The following is an 18,828-nucleotide window of genomic DNA, read 5'->3' as shown; positions in this document are numbered from 1 at the left end:
ATTTTCTTAAGAATAAATGACTTCTTAAGTTCTTATACGAGCATTATTGACTGGATAAAGTATTTTAATTTATATATATATATATATTCATATGAAATTTAGTGACTATTCATTCATATTTCCATTGAGCCTTTAAGGAGTAAATTCCTTTTAATTCATTATGCATTTAACGAAGATATTCATTTAGCCCCCTTATCTAAGTAGGAACAGAGAAAAGTTATTAATTTGACGAGGTTATTCATTTGTGGAACATTCGTTTATCGAGGTTAGGATGTATCTCTTGTACGAAAATTTAATTAAGATAATCACTTATACGAAAATTTAATTAAGATAACGGTTAAATTGATGGACTTCATTGCGAGATTTTTTTTTAAGGATTAACGGTTAAGGATCGCCTGAGATCCTTTTGTCCTATATGGCTGAATCGTGCTAATAAGAGCCTATACCTACAAAGACGAAAACTTAACGTGCCTATCAATTATTACAAAAGTACGAAGTGATTAGCTAATATTGCACATGAAAATACAAAGTGACTGGCTTATTTTGCACATTAAACATCAAATACAAATGTAAAATTATGATTTAAGTGTGTATAACATTTATCTTTCTGCCCTTTCTTTTTGTAACCCTAAAACGATGAACGTGGATCTCCGACTCTATAATTTCCAACTTCCCATCATCCTTTGCAGCATTTTAAGGCACCGATGGAGGAGGCTTACATAATCACCCCTTATCAATGCAGAGGATAAATTCTCTCTCTAAAAGTCCGTCAAATCCTAGACCTAGTAGTTATTAGCCATGTCCCATAACCAAATATTACCACCATCTATTGAGTTTGACATCTCAGGGGACCCACTCACTCGGAAGCTGCTCCTACCCCTAGGAAGCTGAAATCGAAAAAAAAAAGAGGGAGAAAAGAAAATGTCTTTTCGGATGATCATAGGGGGGAAACTACGACCTAGAAATCCAGTAATAAGTACTATGCCTGGAAGGGTCTTGTCGTGTCATCTAGAGGGAAGAGATCCCAATATAGACCGGGGGAAGCAGACATCAGTTTATAGGCGCAAATCCTTACCGTGTCGTGATGGGTTTCTCACACCACATTGGATAATGAAATGTCCTACAGATTATACTCTAATATTTCTTCAATCTACGAGAAGAAATGTGCTTCTCTAAATAAATATTTTGAGGGATGAAGATAGGCCATGTGATTGAAATCCATCAACGGCTGTCATCTAATTTATCAAGTCATACGGATTGACATCTGTTTGTCTCTTTCAGATATTCTATCATCCGTTCATTTTAGATCCAACTGTCATTATTATAATATATTATGCACTCCGAGATCGAAATCTGGCCGGGAGTGGACCACAATAAGTCGGAAGCTTGGTAAAAACGAGGAACCCCTCCATTTTCAGGTAAGATTTCGTTGTAATATTCTCTGAAACCGTATACAAACCCTATTCTGGCATATTGTACGCATACCCGGCTCTAAGATCGAAACCTGTCCGGGAGTGGACTAGTATAAGCCGAAGAGTTCGTAAGAACGATGAATCCCTCCATTTTCTTGTAAGATTTCTTTAGAATATTATCTGAAACCTTAAACAAACCCTACTATGGCATATTGTATGCATAACATGGCTCCGAGATCGAAACCTGATCGTGAGTGGACCACTATAAGTCGGAAACTTGTTAAGAACGATGAATTCATCCATTTACATGTAACATTCCTTTGGAATATTCTCTGAAACCTAAAACCTTCCCTATTCTGGCATATTGTATGCATAACCTGACTACGAGATCGAAACTTGGCCGTGAGTGGACCACTATATAGTTGGAAACTTGGTAAGAACAATTAATCCATCAATTTACAAGTAAGATTCAGATGGAATATTCCCCGAAACTTTATACATACCCTATTCTGGTATATTGTATGCATAACCTGGGTCGTTGATTGAAACCTGGCTATGAGTGGACCACTATAAGTCGGAAACTTTGTAAGAACGATGAATCCATCAATTTACAGGTAAGATTCCTTCGGAATATTCTCTGAAACCTTAAACAAACCCTATTCTGGCATATTGTATGCGTACCCTGGGTCCGAGATCGAAACATAGCCGGTAGTGGACCCCTATAAGTCGGATTTCTTGGTAAGAACGATGAATCCCTCCATTTTCAAGTAACATTCCTTCAGAATATTCTCCGAAACCTTAAAAAAATCATCTTCTACAATGTTGTATACGTACCATGGCTCTGAGATCGAAATCTGGCCGGTAGTGGACCACTATAATTCGGAGTCTTGGTAAGAACGATGAATCCATCATTTTTGATACAGGGCATATATACATTCCAGAAGATTCCACATAGAAGCTTGGATTTTAAGTTTTTCTTAGTTTATGTCTTTCCCTATTTCAGTATTCTTTTAGATTTCCTTTTTGTTTCAAGTTTCCTAGTTTAGTTATTTGCTCAAGCCTATATAAAGGCTAGTTTAATTATTATTTTTGACACACTTGTAATCGATTATTATCAAAACTATCTCCTTCTTTATTTACTTTTCTCTGTTTCTTCTTCTTCTTATTCAATTCTCTTCTTTCCTAACCTACAGCAATCTCTGCATTGCTTTCTTTCTCTAATACCACATCAATTGGTATCAGAGCTTAGTTTAGGTTTTTCAACTTTTACTAGATCATGTTTAAATCGCTTCTGAAACCCTACTTTCTTACAAACAAAAAAAAAATCATCTATGGCTAGCACCATTACTCAAGAATCTTTTGACGCTGATATGACCAAGCTTACCAATCTTATTACTGCAAGTACGAATGTTAGTAATTCTGCTAATGCTGGTATAGCTGCAATTAACACCAACATTATTACTGTAGTTGCAGGAAATCCTACAACACACCCCTCATAAGAATCCATTAATAATCAACACATTTTAAGGCTAACCATCACAATTTTATTGATTAATTATCTTAAAACTCTTACAAGAAAAGATAAAGGAATCAAGAATAACCATTGCTCTAGATTTTCTCTCTCCTATTTACTTGCTTCCCACCCAAAAAAGATCTCTCTCTTCCTCACAGCTGATCGGCTCTTTATATAGAGTTTTTCATAGTGGATGACAGCTAATCCATCCTCTATTTTCGGAAATGACTTGTGACATTATCGCAACCTTATAAATATCAATCTCACAAACTTCCTTATTTTCGTAGGACCGTCACACTTTTCTCATGATTTGGCTGATGTCGTTTATTATGTCGTTTCTGAAGTTGTTCTGCACACTGTTGTGTTGTTAATGATTTCGCTGAGACATCATTGTTGTGAGATTCTGATCCTACATCTTTCCTCTTCTCATATCTTCTCTGCGAAGTAGAGAACGATGTGACAAATGCCGCAACTATCCATCACTTCATATTCTGCATTTATCACACGTATCTTTTCTCCCATCTGTTTCTTGACACGTCTTCTGTAACCGCTGCTTTTCAACCGCTCACGTCTTTTTGCATTAATTATGTTTATCTTCTCGAAAATTTCCTCTATATATACTCTTCTTACTCTCCCTTTTCTTCCTTTTTACTCTCTTTTTCATCTTCTCTGCAACTTGATCATTTTCTCCGTAAATTCCACTGCTATAATTTTTCTTCTGTCTTCCTTCTTCAATCTTCTTAATTCTTCGTCCATTCCCATACTCTATATTCAGATATGCCTCCAAGTGGTCAAAAACATGAGAAAACCTTAAAGGACATTCAAAAAGATCTTGTCGAGAAAGGTTTCACACTTTCTATCATTCCTGGTGAAAGTGCCAGATCAATTCTTTCTATCAAACTTTTCTCTGATCAACATTGTGATGATCAATCAATCATAGTTTCGCTGGGTCAAATTCTCGCAGGTCTCCCCATTCCTCTTTATGACCCAGATATTCCTCTGTTCTATGAAATTCTCGCTCACTCGGGATTTTCGCGAGCTATCTTCCAATTGAGTGGGGATTGCATCCGTCTGATGCTGGAGTTCGCTAACCGTGGTGCTGGTAAAGGATCTATTTATTCCAAAGAACTTAGGGATCCTAAATTTGTAGATCTAGAGATATTCGCTGAGAAGTATACAATAGCGAATTTCTTCGAAAATTATGAATTAATATCCATGAAGAAAGAGAATACTCGCTGGGGTATTCGCTTGAAAATGAAAGATAATATTGATGAAGATAAAATACTCATGCAAGACATTGATTGGCACTCTGGTAAGAACACAACCCCTCGCCAATCCAAAGATGATTAACGATGCGTTTTTCCCTTGATGCTGAAAGGACCTTACATTGTTGGGTCAAATGTTCTTCCTGAGAATCTCGCTACTTATCAACCTTGGGTATTCTCTTGGCCCGAGAAGAAGAAAGAGGTATGTTTCTTCTAGTTTCGCCCACTTTACATTTTTTTATTTATCTTTATTCTTTTGTTCGCTGATTCTTGCGACATTCTACAGATCCAGAAACTGAAAGATAGCTACCGTAGGACTGGGAAGGCTAATACCTTGTTAGATCTTCGCTCATACACAGATGAGGTAAGAAATATTCTATTATGATTTTAAACAATACATTGTTGCTGCTATTTCTTATTTATATCTGTGTGTGAAGGTTATCGCTGAAATAGAAGAGCCTACCAATGTTGCGAAGACTGGTGATAAAGGCAAAGGTGCTCTTCGCAGGGAAAAACCAATTGCTCCTCCTTCAAACAAGAGAAAAATTTGTTCTTCCTCTCCTTCAAATACTCCTTCCCATGAAAACTCCAAGAGTGATGAGGATGATGAGGATAATGATGACCCTGCTGCAAATGAAGATTCTCCATCTGAATCTTCTATGGCTAAGCTCTCTGGCATCTTTTATGATTCTTGGCAAGGAATGGGAGATATTCAACTCGCTAATACCTGCAAAGCTCTCGCCACTATTTGCGATGTTTCTTTATTGGATGGTGATAGTTCTCTTCGCGGAGTTTCTAGATCGGTGACTCCCAACTTCCTGCATTCTCTTAATAGTCTGGTATGCTTTCGTCTTTTTACTTCTTCATTATTGTAACTCAAAATCTCTTTTTATTTTAATACTTTTTACATTTTTTCGTAGGTTGGAAAAGCTTCTTTCGATGTTGCCTCAGATTTGGAGAGGAGACGCGAAATTCTTGAAAAGAAGAATCTTCAATTTCGTACGAAGAATGAAGAACTGGAAACTGAAGCTAAGGGTCTTCGTGAGAAGAACGAACAATTATAAGCTGCAGTTAAAGGTCTTCGCGAGAAGAACAAACAACTGGAAACCGACACTTCTTCGCAAAGGAACAAAATTTCTATTCTTTAAAAAGCTAATGATCAGCTCTATGGTATGCAGTTTTTCTCCTTTCCTTTCATTTATTCATCCTATTGTATTATCTTATTTGATTAATCCTTTTTGCAGACATTTATGGTCTTTCTGATGAAGCCATTCTTCTTCATTCATTTCCCGATGCCCAAGATAATGACACTCTTCTTGAACATCTTAATAAATCTTTGAATAGTTTCTCTAATGATAAAATTTCATCTCTGTCTTTGAATGAACTTAAATCTAAATTTCGCCTCTTAGAGATTGATCATAGATCTAGTTTAGGTTTAGCCAACCAATTTAAACGTTTTTATCTCAATTCTAAAGAGAAGATCAACAAATTAAGAACCAAGATTAGCAAACTTATAGATGATAAAGATCGTATCTCTGATCAAGGTGTTAAGGCTTTGGCGAAATTCCAAGAGACCCTTCTTGAGGTTCAACTTGAACGAGATGAAGCTAACCGCAAGAATACCGAGCTCTGCGAAAGAGAAAGTCAAGTCCGTTCTCGTCTCCTTATAAATAGTGATGATGAGTTCGCTTGGGCCGCGACAATCTTGGATAACGCCAGAAAAGATTTAGGTGTAAATGTTAGTCTCCAAGTTGAGCATACAGCCTTGATTAGAGATATGATTTCTGAGAGAGAAGGTCATTAACTGTTTTCCTTTATTAATCTTTGGTTTTTCACGAGTTTTTATCAAGTTACTGATTAATTGCTATATGTTTCGCAGGATCTGAAAGTAGATATCTCCAAAGAGTTGAGGAACTTGAAGCTGAAAAAGAGGAACTCGCAAAGAATCTTTCTTCTCGCAACAACAAATATTCTAGATTGAAGAATCAAATCAAGACCATTGTTGCGAACTTTAAGAACGACACTCTGCATTGTCGCAATCAAACTATTCAAATGGTTTGTGATGACCATAGTATTCCTCACTCTGATTATCCTTGTCTCTTGGAGGAGATCCCAAATAACATTCCTAGTCTAACATCTCTGATAGTGAAGCTGATGATGAAGAATCTGATGGTGATGAAGGTTTTGATGGAGATAAAGGTTCTGATGCAGACGAAGAAGGGAACAAGTCTGATGAAGATGATGAAGGATCAACTAAGAAGTAGTCTTTGTTTATTTCTTTGATCTTCTGTAATATTTGTACATTTATTCCTTCTTTCTGTATATTTGCGAATTCTTTTGGTTCCCCATATTCCTTAATATATGAGTTTCTTTCATTTTGACCTGCATTCATTAAAACAATTCTTCCTTGCAATACGGTTAATCAACATAATCATTAATTTTTGAATTTTTGCGTAAATCTATCATGTGGAGACAAATAACATTTTCTAATTTCATTCATTCCCATACTTGCCTCTGTTATTTGTATCCAAATGAGAGATTTTGCAGATTTTTCTTATTTTGTGCCTCAACTTCGCAGTTGTTTATGTATAATTTCGCAATCATATGCGAAGTGAATTTTAATTCTTTTCAAAATCTCATTCCTGTGTGGTCTTATTTTGAATTCCTAGTTAAAGGTCTTATTATGCCACCTCTTGTCATTGAGACAAAATCGCAGGACGTCCTTGCATTTTCATGCAAAAACCCATTGATCTTGCCTTAACTTTTTTATTTGTATTATTGCCTCTCCAGGATAGTTGCGACAATATGACAGGCCTAAATTTTCTTGCGAAAATAAATCCCCATGGCATTGCCGTCTTGCGACGAAATCGCAGGACGTCTTCGCACTTTCATGCAAAAACCCATTGATCTCGTCTTATCTTTCTCTTTTGTATTATTGCCTCTTCAGGATTGTCGCACAAATATGACAAGCCCTAATACCCTTACGAGTAAAAAGCCTCATGACATTTGCGTCTTAAGACACTTATCAGCTCCCTAATGGAGGGTGCCGCCCTTATCTCCCCCTGGTTGCCCCTTCAAGGAGGCGTCCCTCTACCATACAAGGTTCGATCCTCCCATCCAGTCTTAACAAAAACCAGTTGTTTTTGCATCCTCTTATCCCTTTTACCTATAGGGCCTATAGTTACGAGACTGCACCCTAAGTGGGGTTTTCTTCGGGCCGAGTGCAGTATAAGCCAAGACTTGTCAAGAATGGCAAGGTACGCTCCAGACGCCCTTGGCACTCTTGACTCAACCGTGTACATCGGCGCCTTGATCAGATTCTGCACTCCTTGGGAGAGTACTTATTACCTTAGTCTCACAACCTAAGTCATATGCTTAAGTTGAGAATCCAAGGTGCCTCTCCCGGATGGGCTTTATTGACCCCAAATCTCCATGACTCAGGTTCCGGGGGCGGTGTAACCTTTCCCTGAGCCATGCAACAGGTACCCCCTTATATGACGTACTTTAGGTCTTACATTTTCCTCTTGCGAAATTGTATTCCTCGAACTAGGGTGTACGCCACAAAGGTTCGCCCCTTCCTCTTTTGTCATTGTTCTCTGATTGTCTTTTGTAGAATTCATTATCTCTGCGAGATTCTCGCACATCATCACATCTTATTTGCACTTCTCAATATCTTTTTTATCATTCAGTAAAATGTATTTTTTGAAAATTTTCGCAACAAATCAACCATTCATACACATCTTATTTTCTGCTATTGCTTCTTTGGTAGTGGTATGTTCACATTTCTTATTCTGGCATTAGTTTCGCAGCATTTCTTCTTATTTTCGTTCGATTGCATCCACCATAAATCTCTCACTTCTTTGCGTCTCTTCGATTTTGCGTCGCCAACTTTCCTTCTTGTTTGCTCTTCCTTCGCAGGATTCTACCTCAGTTTCGTAACATTTCTTTCCTTCAAACCAATCTCCTTTTATGATTCCTACACCGCTGGGGTGAGGGAATTTGATGCATTGGTGGAAAGTTGAAGCTACACCTAGAATACCATGTAGCCAAGGTCGACCAATTAATGCATTGTAGGGTGACTCTACGTCAACAACACAGAACAGAATTTCATAAGATATTCCCTTCAATGGAATTCGCATAGTAACCTCCCCTTTAGGCTTGTTGGCAGTACCATTAAAACCATATATCTTATATGTTGATGGTATAAGATCATCATCTCTCTCTCCCATGGTTTTATAAGTATGATAGAATAAGATGTTCACAGAGCTTCCGGTATCGATTAGAATCCTATTAATTGCCCATGAGTCTTCAGCTTCATCATCTTCATCTTCTATCGGTTTTGGATTAATTTCTAATTTTACCACCAATGGATTGTCATGTATCTCTCCACCTTCGGGGACTTCTTCTGCGGTAAAAGAAATAGTCTGCTTCTGTCACTCCTCTAGTGGCGAGGTTTTCGCAATATTCATAATTTCTCTTCCATCTCTGTCTCTTGCAAACACTCTACTCAAAACGTTGTCATGAAAACTTTCAATTGTCTTGTATGAATGTACGATAGAGTGACAGAATAGATTCTTTGCTTTTGCACCAACTTCTATGAAGAACGTTTCCTTCTCTTTCACCGTGTTTACTCTGTGATGCTCTGGTGGTGGTGGTAGTAATGGTTGAGATTGTGGGTGCCCTACCAGAAAGTGGCTTAGTTTTCCTTGATATATCATTCTCAGAATAATTATCTTTATATTTCTGCAATCATTTGTAGTATGTCCATGAAAATGATGATAAGAACAAAACTCATGACTTATGTGGCTTGGAGGTGGTTCCATTCTCATGTTCCATGGTGTTGGTATATTCTCCGTCAAAATTATAGTTTCCCATATTTTCTCCACACTTGCATTCAGAGGTGGCATCTTGATTTCTTCCCATACTACCTTGTGACCTCATTGTCCTCTATTATAATTTTGTCTTTGACCTCCATAGGTTTCTTGCGGCTGATCCAGTCTTTGAATCTTATTATTTCCACCACGATTGTAGAAATTTCTTTCTCTTTCATGCCCATCTTGATCTCGGCTTCCCATAGCCACCAGTTTCTGTTGATTGTTTCCCGTCACCTTTTCTTGTTGTACTTGCGAAGTGCTCGCCACTGTGTTTATTAGTTTAGGCAATAAGCTTGCATCCGCTGCTTGTGAATTGGTGTTCGCAACTGGGTATAATTCCATTTCATTTTGCCTTTCCTCTAGAGTAATATACTCTTCTGAAGTTCTCGCAGTTCAGTTATTGTGATTGTATTCTTGACTTTGAAAATTTAGATATACAATAGATTGGTTGCGAACATAGCATTGATAAATGATAAGATACGATATTTCTCATCCACGCGGCCAGCCATTTCACTACACATAGTTCTTCATCTTTTAGTTAGGTGCTTCAAACTTTCGCCAATCCTTTACTTTAACCCAAACACATCTTCAATACCAGGTCGCGAAGAATTGTTACTTATATATGCCCCCAAGAATGTGGTCTGCAAGTGATTGAAAGATGTTATTGTATTTTTTGGTAGACCTTCGAACCATTTGAACGCCTCTCCTGTTAGACTGGACGCAAAATACTTGCACAATACGGCATCATGATTTTCCCATTGAAACATGCACCTCACGTAGGCTTTAATGTGTTGAATTGCACAAGTTGTTCCATCAAAAATGCTGGTTAATGCGGGAAAATTGCATTTCGGAGGTATTCCTCCTAGTTGTACTTCTCTTGTAAATGAAGTTTTCGCAGCTTCTTCTATAGCTTCATCTAATTGTCTTCTGCCTACTTCTCCTCTATTATTTAGCATTCCTCTCATTTCTTCCAATTCTTTTAAGATTTGTTCATTTACGCCTGAATTTTGATTCGTTGGTCTTTTTAATTTCGCCTCCCTTCTTCTGCGTTCATGTCTTTCTTCTCTCGCGAAATTTTGCATTTCTTCTTCATCATCCTCATCTCGTCTTCTCCTGCGATTCTCTTCCTCATTTCTATCTTGAATTCGCATATAATGATGTCTCTCATTTTCCCCTCCATGATTTTGTTCATTTCTTATCAATTCCATTCGTTGTCTTTCAGCCCTCCTCTGTACTCTATCATACTCTTCATTGAGATTACCGTTATTCTGGTTTTGTGTACGCCTTCTTTCTCGATTGTCTTGATTATTCTGGCGAATCGCCTCCTGCATCTCTTGTTCTTCCATTTCCGCTCTCAATCTTTCACGTTCGCGAGTTAAACGTGCTTGTTCAGCATAGTATCTTTCAATTTCTTCTTCAATCGTTTGTTGATTTCTTTGAGCTTCTCTCTCATGTAAAATTCTCCTCCCTTCCTCTCGATTCCCTTCGTCATCTTGATTATTTCATCCCTGACGTTGTCCATTCTCTTGATTTCTATCATTTTGCCTATCATCAAAAGTTTCATTTTGTGGAACGTAACGATCATCAGTCCTTTCTCTATCTTCGCGATGTTCTTCATTAGGATTTGACATTTCTTCTCGAATATTATTTCCAGCATTAATTGTGGGTGAGTTTCGCCTCATCTCTCTTCTAGTCGATCTTGAATATGATCTTGTAGTACTTCTCGATCTTCTACTCTGTAGTCTCATATTTTCCATCCTCAACTTGTGATTTTTCCTTGTTAGATTTGCACGTTCTTCTGCCTCAGCTATTCTTTCTTCATGTATTCTTCGTCTCAACGCTTCTAACGCTCCAATTTCCTCATATCCTTGAATTATTCCTTCATCTGCTTCTTGATTTCTCTCTACCTGTCTATGGTTCCTAGTTTGCTGCTCTTCTTCTACTTCTTTTGCTGAATTTGATCGCCAAGTGTGTACACTCACTCTATCATAATCTGTTGTTCCATTTTGTACCGGTGTTTGTTGAACTGGCGGTTGAACTTGATTTTCTCCATTATTTCTTCTTCTAGTAGATTCTTTCATTTCACTTCTCTCCCTTCCAGCAAGTCTTTTACTTCTTCTTCTAGCAGTTATCGGTTGTTCCGATACATTTCTCCTTCTAGCCATTCTTTCAATACTAACAAATTGTAAGAGATTATGTAAAAAAAAAAATTTTACCAATCACTTTCAATTCTAATAAATCACAACATCAATCTTCAACTTTTTCTATAACAATCTTCAATCTTCAACCCCTCCCTGTTTCTAGCGCCATTATGTAGTTGCAGGAAATCCTACAACACACCCCTCATAAGAATCCATTAATAATCAACACATTTTAAGGCTAACCATCACAATTTTAATGATTAATTCTCTTAAAACTCTTACAAGAAAAGATAAAGGAATCAAGAATAACCACTGCTCCAGATTTTCTCTCTCCTATTTACTTGCTTCCCACCCAAAAAAGATCTTTCTCTTCCTCACAGCTGATCGGCTCTTTATATAGAGTTTTCATAGTGGATGACAGCTAATCCATCCTTTATTTTCGGAAATGACTTGCGACATTATCGCAACCTTATAAATATCAATCTCGCAAACTTCCTTATTTTCGCAGGACCGTCACACTTTTCTCATGATTTGGCTGATGTCGTTTCTGAAGTTGTTCTGCGACACTATCGTGTTGTGTTGTTAATAATTTCGCTGAGACATCATTGCTGCGAGATTCTTATCCTACATATATGGTTTCAGATAACTTATCAAAGTTATAAAAAATTGCTTTGAACAGTTTAACAGTACTGAAAAGAAGTTTGAAGATATTCATCTGATTCTAGATAAATTTGTCACTGCTCTTAAGATTGAAGATGAAGAAACTATAAAACTCCTGGCTGAAGCAAAGAAACCATCATCATCAAAGAAGAATCTGTTTGTGCACAAAGATGATATTCCTGATGACATTATGCAAAAGATTAAAAGAACTCTACAACACGAAGGATTTATCGGTTGTACCCCAAAGAAGGGTTCTATTATTCAAACCCATGACAGTGAGGATGAAGATAATGAAGAAGAACATCAAGAAAAGATTTGGATTGAAGACAAAAGGCTTAAGTCTTCACAAAACCCTTACAGTTCTCTACCCGAATACAAATTGAAGGCTTATATCCCAATTTTTAATGGTAGTTTCAGAATTGAAGATATTTTAGATTGGTTTTATGAAGTTGAGGCTTTCTTTCAATTTATGGAGATTCCAGATCATTCTAAAGTTCGACTTGTTCCATATAAACTTAAAGAAGGTGTTGCTGCTTGGTGGGAAAGATTGTGTGATGACAAGAGTGAACTCTTCTAAGCCTCCTATTCGTACTTGGGATCGCATGCGCAAGTTATTGCGAGATAAATTTCTTCCAAAAGATTACAAACAACAGTTGTTTATTAGACTTCAACACTGTAGACAAGGAGCAAGGTTAGTCGAGGAATATGTCGCAGAATTTTATAATCTTCTTGCACGGAATGAACTGCATGAATCAGAAGAACAACTAGTAGCAAGATTTGTGGAGGGTTTGAATACTTTGATTCAACAAGGAATGGTTCAGTCAGTATTCACCATGGTTGAAGCTATTCAACAGGCGATTAAAATTGAATGTCGACTCCTTCATTCAGCTAAGATCTCCCAACCTAGACAAAGTCGTTCCCAAGGTAATTACAGACCTAATACTTCTTCTCCAAATTTTTCTCAAGAAGTTCCTCCAATGTATTATTCAAAGTCTTTGTATCAAGATGATAGTAGTCATGCTTATCGTAAACCAGCCTCTACTACACCTTACATGCCTCCTCCTTTGAATACTGCACCTATTTTGCCAACTCCAATGGAGATTCAAGATGTTCAACAGACTCAAGTTCAACAAAACCGAACTGCTGCTACTTCTGGAAATCGTTTTCCTAGCAGAAATCAACAACAATTTCCACCACAACGACAAAACAATAATGCTTATGCCAAGTTTCGAGGAGACAAGTGCAATAAATGTCTACAACCTGGACATATGTCTAGTGAATGTCGGAAAATTAATGCTTTTATTGGACATACTCAGTTCATTAATGAAGTCAATGATGATTTTAATGAACTCGATGAAGAAGATTCACCTGAAACTCAAGATGAAGACGAATTTGTTGGTATGATTCGTCCACTTATTCTTACACAACCATGTCCTTCTCAAAGGCACAATATTTTTCGATCAAAGTGCTATATTGGTGGTAAAATTTGTAATATTATCATTGATGGTGGAAGTGTTGAAAATTATGTTGCTACTCACGTGGTTAAAAAGCTTGGTCTTCCAGTGCATCCTCATCCAGTGCCTTACTCTGTAGGATGGGTTAATAAATCAACTACTCAAGATATTACTCACCAGTGCTATGTAACTTTCAAATTTGAAGGTTATGAAGATTCAGTTCTTTGCAATGTTATTGATATGACTGCAACACATCTTCTTCTTGGTCGACCCTGGCAGTATGATCTTCAAGCAGTACACAATGGTTTCGATAAGACTTATACTTTCAATTATAATTGGAAGACAAAAATTTTGTGTCCATCAAAATCATCTACAGATATTCGAGAATGTTGTGAAGAAAAAACAAGTGTTATTGTAGCTACTATAGTCCATTCTCTACAACAAAAGCATTCTTTGAACTCCCATGAAGAATCTGAACCTATGATTGAGTTACCTGACAAAGTTCAGCCTTTGTTAACTCACTATAGTGTTTCATTTCCAGATGAATTACCAACTACTCTACCACCATTAAGGGATATTCAGCATTGTATTGATTTCATTCCAGGAGCCTCTCTACCTAATCAAGCACATTACAGGTTGAGTCCTACAGAACATGAAATTTTGCAAGGACAAGTAAATGATTTACTCCAAAAATGATTAATACGACCTAGCACCAGCCCTTGTGCTTGCCCTGCTTTCTTAGTTACCAAAAAGGATGGTGGATGGAGGATGCGTATCGATTGAAGGAGTTTAAATCGAATTAAAATTCCTTATAGATTTACTATACCTCGTATTGAAGACATGATCGATTTTCTTTCGGGTTCTATTATCTTCACAAAATTGGATCTACGCAGTGGATACCATCAGATAAGAATTCGAGAAGGAGATGAATGGAAGACAGTATTCAAGACTCGTGAAGGTTTATATGAATGGATTGTCATGCCATTTGGACTATTTAATGCACCAAGTACATTTATGCAACTCATGAATCAGGTTCTCCAACCCTTTCTTAGTAAATTCTTTATTGTGTATTTTGATGACATTTTGATTTTTAGCCGAAGTGAGCAAGAACATCTTGATCATATGTCACAAGTATTTCAAGTACTTGCTGATAATTACTTATATGTTAATCTGAAGAAGTGCATATTCATGGCTTCATCGGTAACATTTCTGGGGTATGTGATATCTAATGAACGCATAAATGTCAATCCTTCTAAAGTTCAAGCAATTAAAGAATGGTAAGTTCCTACCTCTATTCGAGATGTACGAAGTTTTCATGGCTTGGCTTCCTTTTATAGAAGATTTGTGAAGAATTTTAGCACTATTTCTGCACCACTAACTGACTGCCTCAACAAAGAGAAGTTTGAATGGACAGAAGCAATGGACATAAGCTTTAATACTCTGAAGGAAAAACTTTTTACTGCACCAATTCTTGTTTTACCAAATTTCGACAAACCTTTTGAGATAGATTGTGATGCTTCCATTGTTGGAATTGGCGTCGTTTTATCACAAGAAGGTCATCCAATAGCATACCACAGTGAAAATAATTCAGAGACACAAAAGAAGTGGTCTACCTATGAATTGGAGTTACTTTCCCTTGTCCAAGCCCTGAAGCAATGGCTAGGGTTGTTCATGGTCGGTTTTGGTTCGGTTTCTAGCCAAACCAAAACCGAAACCAAAACTATTGGTTTCTAAAAATCTAAACCAAACCAATCCATTAACCATTGGTTCGGTTTCCAAATGGTTCCATTTGGTTTCGGTTTGTCCCAGTGGTTTTTGGTTAATCAATAATTATGTAAAACCAAAAAAAAAAACACAAATTTACAGATATAAAAATCATAGTTGCCGATAGTACTGGTTTAGACAAATTTACAGACAAAAAAAAAATAAAAAAAATATCAAGAATAGTTAAAGCTTACTCCAATTCTAGAGATCAAAAGAAGATATATAATATATCTTAATTTAGTTATTGACAAATAAAAAAGAAGGAAGACGGGAAGAAAAAAGTCGAGTAGCAGCGGCTGTAGTTGGAAGTGGAGAAGGGAGGCGACTGAGAGAAGGAGAAAGAGAAAGAGGGAGATTATCATAATGAAATATTAGATTTAGGGTTTCTATTTATCCTCTAAATCAATGGGTAGAATCTAATACTTGTAAATCAACGGTAGAAATTAAGTTTAAAAATTAATCGGTTTTCCAATGGTTTTTGGTTCGGTTTTAGAGGTCAAACCAAACCAAAACCAACACTATCGGTTTTCCACTTTCTACACCGTAACTAATCCATTAGGAAATGGTTCGGTTTGGTTTCTTTCTAATTGGTCTGGTTTGGTCTGGTTCCAGCGGAAAACCGAAACCATGTTCATCCCTAGCAATGGCATACTTATCTGATACATAGAGAATTCGTTGTCAATACTGACAACCATGCACTGAAATTTTTGAACACTTCTGCTAAAGTTAAGAGAATGCATGATCGATGGCTAGCTACAATCAACAAATACATATTTTCTGTCAAGCACAAAAGTGGTAAGTTGAATCAAGTTGCAGATGCTTTAAGTAGAAGACGTCATCTACTAACAAAAATTCGTAATGAGAGTTTTGCGTTTGATTACATCAAAGACATTTATCCTGAAGATGATGATTTCAGTAAATTACGGAACCAATGCAGTTCTCAAAGTTATGAAGTTGATGATTTTCTAATACAAGATGGTTTTCTTTTTAAAGGTAATCGTTTATGTATTCCAAAAGGTTCTCTACGCTTACATCTTGTGCCTGAATTACATGGTAGTGGTCTTGGTGGCCACTTTGGAAGAGATAAAACCATAGCACTTGTAGAAGAAAGGTTTTATTGGCCTTCTTTAAAACGTGACATACAAAAATTTGTACAAAAGTGCATGGTATGTCAGAGAACTAAAGGTACCATTCAAAATACAGGACTTTATACTCCATTACCAGTTCCTGATCCACCCTGGGTTGATATAAGTATGAATTTTATACTTGGTTTACCTCGTACTGCTAGAGGTAATGATTCTGTAATGGTCGTAGTTGATCGTAGTTGATCGTTATTCTAAAATGGCTCACTTTATTGCATGTAAGAAGTCCACTGATGCATCGAATGTTGCTGCCTTATTCTTCAAAGAAATAGTACGCTTACATGGAGTGCCAAAATCCATAACTTCTGACAGAGATACTAAGTTCTTAAGCTACTTTTGGAAGACTCGATGGATGCGCTTGGGAACTGCCTTACAGTTTAGCACAACTTCACATCCGCAAACTGATGGCCAAACAGAAGTAGTGAATCGTTCACTTGGTAATCTCATTCGATCTAAATGCATGGACAATAGCAAGCAGTGGGACATAAAACTACCTCATATGGAGTTTGCTTTCAATACTTCAATTAATCATTCTACATGAAGCACACCATTTGAAATTGTGTATTCTAAAGTTCCCAATCATACACTTGACTTGGTGGTATTACCTAACACTGCGAGTACAAGAACAACTGCAGATTCTTTCATTGACAAGGCTATTGAACTACATAATTCAGTAAAGACTAAGCTGGAACAATCTAATTCAAAGTATAAAGAAAATGCTGATAAACACAAGAGATTGAAGACTTTCAAAGAAGGTGAGTTAGTAATGATACACCTTAGAAAGGAAAGATTTCCAGTGGGAACTTACAACAAAACCAAGATGAAGAAGTATGGTCCTTTCAAGGTTTTAAAGAAGATCAGTGATAATGCATATATTATTGATCTGCCAAGTGACTGAAATATTTCAAACACATTTAATGTGCAAGAAATTTTCACTTTTCATGCTGACGATGAACTGTTGATTTGCACAGACACCTCGAGGACGAGTTTCATTCAAGAAGGGCGGATTGATGCAGGGCATATACACATTCCAGAAGATTCCACATAGAAGCTTGGCTTCTAAGTTTTTCCTAGTTTATGTCTTTCCCTATTTCAGTATTCTTTTAGATTTCCTTTTTGTTTCAAGTTTCCTAGTTTAGTTATTTGCTCAAGCCTATATAAAGGCTAGTCTTATTATTGTTTTAGACACACTTATAATCGATTATTATCAAAACTATCTCCTTCTTCATATACTTTTCTCTGTTTCTTCTTCTTCTTATTCAATTCTCTTCTTTCTTAACCTACATCAATCTCTGCATTGCTTTCTTTCTCTAATACCACATCAAATTTACATGTAAGATTCCTACAGAATATTCTCCAAAACCTTAAACAAATCCTATTCAGTTATATTGTATACATAACATGGCTCTGAGATCGAAACCTGGCCGTGAGTGGACCACCATAAATCGGAAACTTGTTAAGAACGATGATTCCATCCATTTACATGTAACATTCCTTTGAAATATTTTCTGAAACCTTAAAGAAACCCTATTCTGGCGTATTGTATGCATAGCCTGGATCCGGGATCGAAACCTGGCCGTGAGTGGACCACTATAAGTCAGATACTTTGTAAGAACAATGAATCCATCCATTTACGGGTAAAATTTCTTCGGACTATTCTCTGAAACTTTAAATAAACCCTATTCTGGCATATTGTATGCATAACATGGCTCCAACATCGAAACCTGGTCGTGAGTGGACCACTATAACCCGGAAACTTGGTGAGAACGATGAATCCATCCATTTACAGACAAGATTCCTTCGGAATATTATCTGAATCCTTAAACTAACCCTATTCTGGCATATTGTATGTATACCCTGGCTCCGAGATCGAAACCTGGCCGAGAGTGGACTACTATAAGTCGGAAACATGGTAAGAACGATGAATCCCTCCATTTTTCAGGTGAACTGGGGATGTAAATTATCAGATTATGGTAACTCGGGCCATATGACCCTTACTCGAAATTTGTGCAATAAATATTATGGAGACTGTGACAATGACCAGACTAACCTTATATGAAATATGTAAAGTAAATATTGAAGACTCTGAAAATGACCAGATTACCATTTGGTAATTTGGTCGATTTCAAGGGCACTAGAAAAATTTCCCCCTTTTCGGCAAGGGTATTTTGGTCATTTTCAAGGGCACACCGAAAATTTCTCGCCATTTCCGGCGAGGATAATTTTGTGAAGTTTTAGAGGACTTGAAAATTTTCCGCATGTGTCGTTCGCTAGTGATGTGCAAGATGTTGATTTTCAGCCGTTGGATTAGAAACTCGAGTATATTTACCAACCTAAAGATGAAACCCTAATATTTCATTGTTTTCTCGTCGTCGCTCTCTATCTCTTTCCAAAAGTCAGTGAGAGTAACGGTTTGTTCCCTAGAAACCCTAAGCTAAGGTATTTCTTCCAATTCCATACTCTGTTCAAATTTTTGTTTTGGCGTCAACATTGCAGTTATTAATTGAGTTATGGTTTGGTTTATTAGATGAATGAATGAGAATGAATAAGCTGCTATAGAACCCTCAATATGTTAGTGATTTTTTTTTTTTTTTTTTTTTTTT

General features: G+C 36.9%; 1 protein-coding gene across 1 annotated transcript; it reads left to right on the top strand.

Moving 5' to 3' along the window:
• The first annotated feature begins 12,467 nt into the window (after positions 1–12,467).
• On the top strand, positions 12,468–14,015 carry LOC113356752. The gene has a single exon (XM_026599993.1). The coding sequence runs from the start codon at positions 12,468–12,470 to the stop codon at positions 14,013–14,015; it is 1,548 nt and encodes a 515-aa protein (XP_026455778.1).
• The last annotated feature ends 4,813 nt before the right edge of the window (positions 14,016–18,828 follow it).

This window comes from Papaver somniferum, chromosome 1 (assembly GCF_003573695.1).
Source record: "Papaver somniferum cultivar HN1 chromosome 1, ASM357369v1, whole genome shotgun sequence".
In the NCBI taxonomy this organism is placed as follows: Eukaryota; Viridiplantae; Streptophyta; class Magnoliopsida; order Ranunculales; family Papaveraceae; genus Papaver; species Papaver somniferum.
This window is presented reverse-complemented; position numbering and strand designations above follow the sequence as displayed.